This window comes from Octodon degus, unplaced genomic scaffold, assembly GCF_000260255.1.
Source record: "Octodon degus isolate 3935 unplaced genomic scaffold, OctDeg1.0 scaffold00207, whole genome shotgun sequence".
Taxonomy (NCBI): domain Eukaryota; kingdom Metazoa; phylum Chordata; class Mammalia; order Rodentia; family Octodontidae; genus Octodon; species Octodon degus.
Window position 1 is genome coordinate 4,084,968 of NW_004524783.1, and position 10,269 is coordinate 4,095,236.

Genomic DNA, 10,269 nt, shown 5'->3' on the forward strand with positions numbered 1-10,269 from the left:
TACTAGTTAGACACATACTATTTTCCCAGTTAATAAGCCAAATAAACTTGGTAGGGCTGGCTAAATAGCTCAGCGGATTAAAGTGCCTGCAGGTGCAGGGCCAGGAGTTCAATCCCCCGGCCTGCTGTGCCGGCCCCCGCCTGTGCTAAAACTGCAATTGAGACTGGGCGTGGTAGTGCGTGCCTGTAATCCCAGCTCTTGGGAGGCTGTAAAAAGGCAGATCACTATGAGTCCGATCTAGTAGTGAGACCCCAAACACCCTGTAGGCCCTTCCCCTTCCCCCCCTCAAAAAAAGGCAAGGCAAATAAACTTGGTAGTTTTCTCCTTGAGGCTACTAAATTCAGTCAAATTGATTTTTTTTTAAAACTAAAATGATGGTTTTTAATGAGAACTGGAGGTATGGTTACAATTACGTAGTCCGACACAAACAAATCCATGGGTGATCAGGAGTTGGAAAGTTAGGAAATAATGACGGTAACACTGGGTACAGGGGGAGAGTTGTTCCAGAATCTCAGAACGAGACTAATACAGCCTCTCCCTGAGATCCTGTCTGTGCTCACCCCTGGAATCCATCTTGCCAGGGCCAAGCCACCTTGTCCCCACCACCCTGGCCCCTTTGGAAGCCCCAACAGCTCCCTCCATAGCCCCTGTAGCCATCCTGATCGTAGCCTCCTCTGCCACCATGACAACCATCTCCATAGTTACCCCCCATTCGGGAGCCTCCTGGACCTCCTCCTGGGCCATCTGGCTTAGGGGCCTTACACTGGTCGCATTCCTTTCTCCAAGAGAAGTTCATGTTCTCACACGTAGGATTAGGACACTTCCAGTCCCCAGCTCACTGCTGTCCTCCACCCCCACCACCTCCACTAGGGAATCCTCCCCGGCCGCCACCACCACTGCTACCACCTCCATAATCCCACGGGTCCTCCTCTTTCTCAGCCTCCTCGGCCATTGCCATGACCCCAATTGAAATCTGCTCACCAGGTAGCAAACAATGCCCTAATAAGGTTCCCAGAGAATTCTTTACCATCATACCAGTCAATAGCTGCTTTAGCAGAAGGAGGGTCATCAAATGAAACTGTTGTCTCTCCCTTCAACTTGCCAGAGTCCTTGTCTGTGTACAAATTAACCATGGGTTGTCCAGTTTTCTTATTGGTCTTAATAATGCTAATCTGCTTGAAGTAATCAGCTACACACTCAGCTGTAACATTCTCACCCAAGCCTTGCACAAAGATGGTGTTGTTGTCAGAATTATCCTGTTCAGAATCATGACGTGATCCTTGGTCCCGGGGGCCACCAAATTTATTGAAGCCACCTCGGTCACTTCCGCCCATGCCGCCTCTGCCTCCACGGCCACCTCCATGACCTCTGAGTTCATAGCCACCACTGCTAGGGTTGTAACCACTGCCACCACCCCTGCCTCGGCCCCCACGGTCCTGCTGGCCTCCCCCGTAGCCACCACCGCCACCACCACTCTGGTCCTGATTGCCATAGCCACCGCCGCCACCACTCATGGAGGACTGATCTTGGTCATAATTGCCTCTGCCACCCCCTCCACCACCGCCACTGCTGCTGTTGTACTGGTTCTGCTGTCCATAGCCCTGAGAGGGATTGTAGGAGTTTTGCTGAAGTCCATAGCTCCGTTGTTGTCCATCAGGGCCAGACTGTTGGCCATAGCCCCCACTCTGGGGCTGCCCATAGCTGCTGCTCTGAGAATTACCACCATAACTTCCCAAGGTGCTGCCAGGAGCTGGCTGCTGACCATGGCCAGGATAAGAGGACTGCTGGCCGTGAGATGACTGGGAACCCTGGCTACTGCCATAGCCACCAGTGGAGCCATAACCCTGGGGAGTTGACTGCGTGCCGTAGCTGTTCTGAGTCTCTCCGTCTCTGGCCACAGCCTGAAGTGTCTGCTGACCGGCCATAGCCACTGTAACTCTGCTGTCCATAGGGCTGATTGCTCTGCTGGGCGTAGCCCTGCCCAGGCTGGTGGGGTTGGCCCCATAGCTTTGGGTTGCTTGTTGAGTATAGTCATTTGAGGCCATGTCTGCGCACCTGCACACCGGCTGACAAGCAACGAAATACCTCCACCGCACAGCACCGACGCCTCAAGGACGGAGCCCAAATTGATTTTGATTTCCAACTTCTAATACGATCAACTTTAAAAGTACATTTACATGTTTAACTTTAAATCTTAGAAACCACCTTTAAAAAACATGCACCCAAGAAAACTCCCAAATCCTAGTGTTATTTTAGAACATGTTCTATTTGGCAATATGCATCTGAAATTTTCTCTTGAAACATAATTTATTTTCTGACAATTGTTTTTAGTACTGCACTGGTATTGGGAGAAATTAAAATTCACCCTAGTGAGAAACTGATGGAATTGCTGTGTGTGTTGCTTATTCCTGGCATCCATGTGGCCTGAAATCAGTCTCTTCTCAGGGCCAGGGGAAGGCAATGTCCATCTTGCCCAGTTCAGGTAGCTGTCTGTGTGGGCGTCACTGGTGCTTCAACTTCTCTCTTGTTTTGAACTTCAGCATATTAAAGACATCCAAGCGCCTTTTCAAGTATCCTTTAGAAATTAAAATGTCTCCAGGGGAAGGCACTTGCATTAATTCCTAGACCACAGAGATAAAGCATCAAACACCTAGAGGCTGAAAATAACAGGCTTTGTTCTGCTCCTGTTTGGAGGCCAGAAGCCTGAAATCTGGGAGCAGCCAGGAGTCCTCACCCTGAAGGCTTGTTCTGAGTCTCTGTCCTAGCTTCTGGAAGCCCCAGCTCTTTCTTGGCTTGTACATAGCTACTCCTGTTAAATTCCTACTGAAGGTCACCTTCTCCAAGTGTGAGTTCACATGGTCCTCCTCCTCTGTGCGTCTATGTCCAGATTTTCTTTTATAAGGACTTCAGTCACGCGGGATTTCAGCACACCTCGTGACCTCAGCATAACTTGCTTCAATCTGCAAAGACGTTTTCCAAACAAAGTATTATCCCAAATGAGGACAGGTCCACAATATACTTTTTTTGAACAGGTATAATTCAAACAACAGCAGTCATATACTGAGAAACTTACTATCAATAATTTCCTCATTATTTTTCTTTTCTTTAAAATAGAATCTCAGTGCTTTACAGAATTGAGGCAGGAGGATCCAAAGAAGTTCAAGCCCATCCTGGGCAATTTTGCAACTTAATGAGATATTGTCTCCAAATAAAAAATAGAAAAGAACTGGAGATTCAGCTCAGTGTCAAGGCCCTGAGTTCAATCTCCAGTAGTGAAAGAAAAAAAAAGTAAAAAAAAAAAATTGTGTGTGTGTGTGTGTGTGTGTGTGTGTGTGTGTGTTGGCAAGCTTGTAAACTGCAACCCTTGCACACTGAGAAAATGCAAAGTGATGCAGCTGCTATGGAAAACCGTCCTGGAGGTGCCTCAAAAATGTAAAAATAAACATCTTATACCTCAGAAATGCCCACTGTTAAGTATATCCAGAGGAACTAAACACGTGATCTGAAATGTATCAGTGTCCCTAAGCTCCTCCTAGCACTATTTCCAACAGCTAAGATGTGGAAAGGACCTAGCTGTCCATCAACGGACAACTGGATAAGGAAATACTACACTCATGGTCGTACACACTTCTTGAAAAAGGACATCTTGCCGTATGTGATAACATGGGTGAACCTTGAAGAACATAAGTTAAGCTAAATAAGACAGGAACAAGTATTGCACAAGATATCTATAGTGCCAAATGCATAGAAGCAACGAACAGAATGGAGGAGGCCCGGGGCTTGGTGAGGGGTTGGTAATAAAATTTCGTATAAAATAAATTTCACATAAAATGTCAGTGAAGCAGATGAATAAGCTCTACAGCTCTGCTGGACAACACTGTCCCTGTAGTCAGTAATAATGCATCATAGAGTGACAAGTTGGGCAAGAAGTTATGTAGGTGTTCTCTCTACAGAGAAATAGAATGTGAAAAGCAACCAATGGACAAGGGAAGAAAAAAACTCTCTAATAAAATGGAAGAGTGTGCAATTCAAATCATTTCTATATCTCAGCCCTGTAGTCTACAGGCTGTGTCACTGGCCACATGGCCACAGTCTTTTTTTTTTTTTTTTTTTTTTTAGCTAGTTAGAACAGGATCTCCAGATTGGACTCGTAGTGGTTCTCCTGTTTTCAGCCTCCCCAGTGCTGGGCTTACAGGCACACCACCAGCCCAGTCTCAGTTACCCTCTCAGTGTGTCCTGGGGGTGGGGCTGGCATGGCAGGCCTGGAATGGAACCCCGTCCCTGCGTCTGCCTAAGCAGGTGCTTTAGTCTGCTGAGCTATCTGGGGGGCCCAGTGGCCACAGCCTTCATCAGGTTTTTGGGCTGTCTTTTCAGCAGCTTGCTAGGAACTTCCAGCTTTTCATTTATAGAATGAAGTATTACTTTCCCTTACAAGACCAACTTAGAACAAAATGACTTTGTAAATGTAAAATAAAGAGTGTGATGAAGTACTTAATAAATGTTACTCATTTTCTCAACTCAGAATGGGTAGATTTGGGTTCTGTCTTAGTTACTTTTCAGTCACCCGACACTCAAAATTAGGGAAGGAAAGGTTTATTGAGCTCCCGGTTACTGGAGGTTTCAGTCCATACTTCACGGACTCCAAGGCACATGGCAGCAGTTCATTGCGGCAGAAAATAATGAAGAGCAGAGGAGGAGCAGCAGCTGCTGCATCCATCACGCCCCCTCTCTTCCTTCTAGGCTGACTGCGAAGACCAGGCTTCCCCACGGAGATCAGAGCTCCCCCGAAGCGGCAGGGCTGCAGTGGCGCGAGGAAGGTTGGGCCTTCCCCGAGGAAGCAGGGTGGGGAAGCCTTCCTCAGCTCCATGTGCACTTTCTGTGCTCAGTCACTCTGGGGTGGGCTGTGGCGCCCCAGGGAGGAACCAACCGCGCTCTGTGGCAGGGTCCCAGGACCCGGGAACCTCTCTGAGCCACCCAGCCAAGCTTCCTACATCTCGAGTTGACATAGTGTATCAACTACCGCAGGTTCCCAGGAAGAGGCCAACCAGTGAGTTCAGTATTTTTATAAAATCTGTAGAAGGAGCTGCGGCACCATGTATTTGGGTATGTGGGGGGCTTCATCAGAGATGGGGCAGAAGGCAGGCTTGGACTTTAACCCTCCTGAACAGTGAACTACATAAACCTCTTTCTTTATAGAGTACTTAGAATGAGAAAGTCTGTGCTGGCAACTAATGCAGTCGACCTTAGGAAACTACCTTAGGAAACTACCATCCTTTGGGGTAGGAACTGTGTAAGACAGAACGTGTTTACATTCTTCAGTTTGTAGCATACAAATCTGTAGGGAGTTCAGAAAGGACCTGCAGACTTCCCTGTGAAATTGTGTGTTTTGTTTACTCATGTCTCCCTAGTATTTCCGGCCAACTTTGCTGTTAGAAGGACTAGGTCATCGTTGTGTCACTCTAGATCTTATGAAGCTGTTGAAGGAAGTGGGAAGCAGAGAGCTGGCAGCCCAGTGAACCACTATCTATTCTTGACACAGAAGTCTTTCAGGAAGCTAAGAAGAGCATTCTATTACTGCTTCCTGGGTTTTGTGTGGTCAGTTCTAACACATTAGTAATTTTTACTCTTTATTTTTCATTGCTAAATTAAAACTCACTTTAATATCTAGTGCTTTTGTTTTTGAGGTGTTGGAGATTGAACTCAGTGTCTCAGGAATGCTAGCCAAGTGCTGTGCCACTGAGCTTCATCTTACCCCCAAGTTCTTTTTCTTAATGAGGGACTCTTAATTTGTGTATGTCCCAGGCCCTACTAAATCCACAGCTGCCACCAAGGCCTTTGAAAGTGCCACAGTGGCAACAGGAGAGCTCTTGACTCTGCAAGGTTAGGAGGGGAGGGGAGAAAGCAGAACCCACAGGAAGAAGGGAGCTGAAAAGAAAATTTTCCTTTGTCCCATTTTTCCCCAGAGTTGGCTGTTGGCCTATCAGGCATCAATTTTTTGTGCTCGTTTTTTTTGTGTGTGTTGTGTTATACAAAGCCATGTAGAAGATTTCAAGGAAATTAAAGATAGAAGTCTTATCTCTGAAAAAGATGTAGCCATCTCATTGGGAAGAGCAGCATCCCAAGCCCTGCTGGAAATTTAAGCAAGCTGAAATCAATTTTTTTTTTTTTTTTTTTTTGTATTTTAGGGAAGGGTCTACAGGGTGTTCAGGGTCTCACTACTAGATCAGACTCATAGTGATCTGCCTATTTACAGCCTCCCAAGAGCTGGGATTACAGGTGTGTGCCACCACACACAGGCTCAATCACCCTGGGGGCGGGGCCAGCACTGCAGGCTCAGGGATTGAACCCCTGGCCCCTGCGCCTGTTTGCAGGCACTTTAATCTGCTGAGCTATTTGGCTGGCCCTGAAATAAAAGTTGAGTGAACACAAAATGTCTGTGATGGTTTTGGTATGAAAAGCACAGGAGGGTTGGCTTGGCTTACTGATTTATTTTATTTTTATTTTTATTTTTTAATGTATTTGGTTGTTACAGGGTCTCACTATGCAGCTTAGACTCATAGTGATCTCCTATTTTCAGCCTCCTCAGTGCTGGAATGATAAGCATGCACCACCATGCCCAGACTCTGGCTCAGCCCACCTTGGGGGTGGGGTTGGTGCTGCATGTGATGCCAGGCATCAAACTGTGGTCCCTGCACTTGCCTAAGCAGGTGCGTTGTCTGCTGAGCTATCTCGCTGGCCCCTTATTTATTTTAACTTGGCAAAATTCCCTTAAGATCTATTTAACTTGTTGCAAGTATTAGTAGTTTGTTCTATTTATGCCATTCCATAAGTGGATGTGCCTCTGTTTGTTCACACATTCGTCAGCTGATGGGCCTTTGCATTTTCAGTTTGACCCTATTATGAATAAGGATTATTATGGCTGTTTTAGTGCAAGAAAAGAAAAGAAGCACAAGAGGGCTCAGTATGTGGTGAAGCCTCAAGGCGGCCTCTAACACGGCTTGAGTCCTGCTGCAGGAGCTGGCTGCCTCTGTGCTCCTGGACGAGGCCCTCCTTGTTGCATGGTACAGTGTGCTCCACTCTCATGTGAAGGCAGATGCTGGGGGACAGGGATCGTGGCAGGGAACCAAAGCAGCTGTCCCAAGTGAACCTAAGTGAACAGAAGCAGATTGATAGGTGAATGAAGTATGGGCACCTGAGGGATGAGTTAGGTGAGCAGCCGTTCGAGTGTGGCCTTGGGAGCACTCTCAGGTTAAGCTGTGCCTCTCCGCTGAGGTTCAGGCTCCACTTCCATTTAAGCTGATGACTGGCCAAGACCAGCCAGCCCGTGGTGTGACTACTTGACAGTCACCATGCTCAATAGTAGGGTGACCTTATTTTCCGAGCCACTGCAGGCTTTAATTACATATGGTTCCCAGGGCAGAGGTTAGGGGCCTTTCCATATCTGAGATGTGCAGTGAGGCAATTTCTAGCAGAACAGTACTCTTTTTTTTTTAATAAAAAAGTATCAAATTTATTTTATTTTTTTAAATTAGAGCTGTTGGATAATGACTAACTTACAATGTATCACCAGAGGTGCAGTAAACGTTAATAAGCTATTAAATGCTACAGTAAATAAAATTACTAGATCATGCATCTAGAAAAGTCATGTTTAATAGTCAAAAGTTCTGGTTATAGGTAATAATTGAAAAATCTTTTAGTCTAGACCTAACTATAGCACATCCTTATTTTAAAATAATTTATCTTGTTCGTGTAATTACTATTATGCCCAACCAAATTTTTCCTACTTTTAGGTCTTTACCACTTAGGCAGTATGGTTTACATGTGAACTCTTTCAGAGCTCCTTAAACAAAAACAGAGTAGTAATCTTCACCTCAACCTGTCTAACCAGAAGTACAGGACGTCATTACCATGAAAGTTAAAACAAAGAATGGAACAGAAAACAAGTATTATCTATATAATGAGCAAATTATCTGATAATACATTTTAACTCGGAATATTAACTTGGACACATTAACTGTGGAATATTTCAGTTTTAGCACAAGAAAAAAATGCTTGCAAGGTATTGCAGTGTTTGGCATTTTTACTGCAAATTTTAAATCAGCGTTACTCAAAAACTCATCTCTAAGAAAGTGGCAGTGTTTATAAGTACAAAAATTATTACATCTAGTAGATGGTACTATACATAGACAAAACAAGTTTTTTAAAAAATAGGTTTAAAAAAATGCAGAATGTCTTGATGATAACCAGTTGTCTAAAAAGCTAAAATCAGAAATAGATGTACTTGTTAATATTACTTTGCTCTGAAAGTTAGAATGATTCCAGGAAGTAATGATTTAAAAAGAAACATGATTAATATACTGTCTCTTTTAAGCCCAAGCAAACTTTCACTTCAAAGAGGGCAGATTTGACTTTAACATTCTTAAAAGTACAGGACTCTTTTAAACCATTATCGAATTCAAAAAGTCATTTGTTTCTACAGGGCATTTGTATTTTAGAACATAGGTTAAAAAACGGCAAATCACTAAGTGAGTGCCAAAGAATTTGTACTACAGGTTGAATATCCCTCTTCTGAAATGCCTGGAACCAGAAAGGTTTTAGATGTTTTCACATTTTGGAGTATTTGCATATACATAAGACATCCTGAAGCAATCATGTTTCCTATAGCCTGGAAAAATGCTTTTAGTGCCTTTGTATTTTGCTTGAGACCCATCAGAGGTCAGCTGTGGAGTTGGCCACTCGCAGCACCACATCTGTGGGCACAAAGTTTGGGATTCCAGAGTATTCTGGGTTCGGCATCAGGATGCTCCACCAGTATAATCATTACAACTGTATACTAACTGCCAGTGGTCACCAACAAACATCGATGCCCAGGCCTAAAAGTTACTAGAGTATCGAGGTCAGATTCCAGAATGATTCTTCTACATGGACAGTAATAACTTCCATAAAGTCCAAAGGAACCTTATGGGGTCCTTCCAAAGCTGTGTAATTTCCCAAATGACTTTTTTCTTTTTTGCTTGCAGAGCCTGCTCATCCCTTCACTCTCTTTTCAGTCGTTTAGCTTTTGCAATATTTTCTTGACGTTTTTGTTTCTTCTTTTGTTCCTTCTCCCAGGCTTCAATCATCTTGGCCAATTTCCAGGACAAGACCGCACTTGCTAGGAACAGTGGAGTAAGGGCCAAAATAACGGTTGTAAGGAAACCATACGGGTCCTTTGCAGCCCATTCCACTACATATTCCGCCCAAGCCTTGACATCAAACATCTCGGTAGTGGTCCTAAGAAAACTTATGCTTGAGCAGCGACCTCTAACTGTCCCGGAGCCAGTCAACTTCAGGTGAGCCCTGGCTGGCAGCTGTCTTCTTTGGCTTGAAGGCGCGCTCTTCTGAAGTTTACATTCCCTTCTTCCCCCGACAGCGCGGCGGCGCAGGAGCCTCGCGCGCGCCTGGCCCCCCGCCCCGGGGGTGCTCAGCGCCGGCCGCGCTGGCCCCCCAGGACCAGAACAGTACTCTTTACTCTTCCTGGTTAAATATCCTGCTGATAGTTCTGATAGTAAGGTTTTAAGGGCTTTCTTGCACGTAGCCTATGTTTACCCATTACAGAATGGTAGTACTTCTCTAGGACGGTTGAGGTGCTTGAGGGTCTCCACGGCTACATTTGTTTTGGTTGGAGCTGCTCTGTGTTTGGGGAGAAAGGAAACTCAGTGATTCCCTAGAGATGGAAAATGAGAACTGGGGCCAAGAGGCACAAGCAAGGAGAAGGACTCGCAGGCCTTGGCATCCTGTGATGGGCGGCAAGCTCTGAGGGCAGGAAGGCCGGGGGAGCCCTGGAGTGCAGGCAGGCACACAGGGGTGGGCGTGCACGATCTCCCAGGTCTGAGGTGAGCAGGTGACAGTGGGGTTGATTAAGGCTCATTTGGAAGTTTTGTCTCTCCCTTGTAACCTCGGAGGAGATTTTCTGTCTTCACAAACAACGTTAGGCTCTTATGGAACTTGTGCCCTGGGCTGTGCTATACCCTGGCAGGCAGAGGAAAGAGGTCAGAGCTGGGGGTGGCCTTGAGCCCTTCAGCTTCCTGGGGGTGGGATTTGCTGACATCTTGGGAAAGGCATGAAATGGTGTTGGGGGCCAGATGAATCCAGCTTTCTGGAAGCCCACGCTTCGCCACTGACTTGGGGCTGGAATTGCATGGAACCTGGCTAATATTACCCACAGTGCTTCAGGAGCCACAGGGGACAAAGGTCTTTTCTGGCCATGTTCATGTTTTTAGTCTTTTT

The 10,269-nt window shown here is 45.7% G+C and overlaps 1 protein-coding gene and 1 pseudogene across 2 annotated transcripts; both read right to left on the reverse strand.

Annotated features, from left to right (window-relative positions):
* Nucleotides 1-522: 522 nt before the first annotated feature.
* LOC101574474 lies at nt 523-2,045 on the reverse strand (annotated as a pseudogene). The gene has a single exon (XR_192846.1). The product of XR_192846.1 is annotated as an RNA-binding protein FUS pseudogene (transcript).
* Nucleotides 2,046-9,006: 6,961 nt separating this feature from the next.
* On the reverse strand, nt 9,007-9,308 carry LOC101564563 (small integral membrane protein 15-like). The gene has a single exon (XM_004644740.2). The coding sequence runs from the start codon at nt 9,258-9,260 to the stop codon at nt 9,036-9,038; it is 225 nt and encodes a 74-aa protein (XP_004644797.1). The 5' UTR covers nt 9,261-9,308; the 3' UTR covers nt 9,007-9,035.
* Nucleotides 9,309-10,269: the final 961 nt, after the last annotated feature.

Coding starts and splice junctions, on each gene's coding strand:
- LOC101564563 (XM_004644740.2), bottom strand. CDS start 9,260: ATGTTTGATGTCAAGGCTTGGGCGGAATATGTAGTGGAATGGGCTGCA.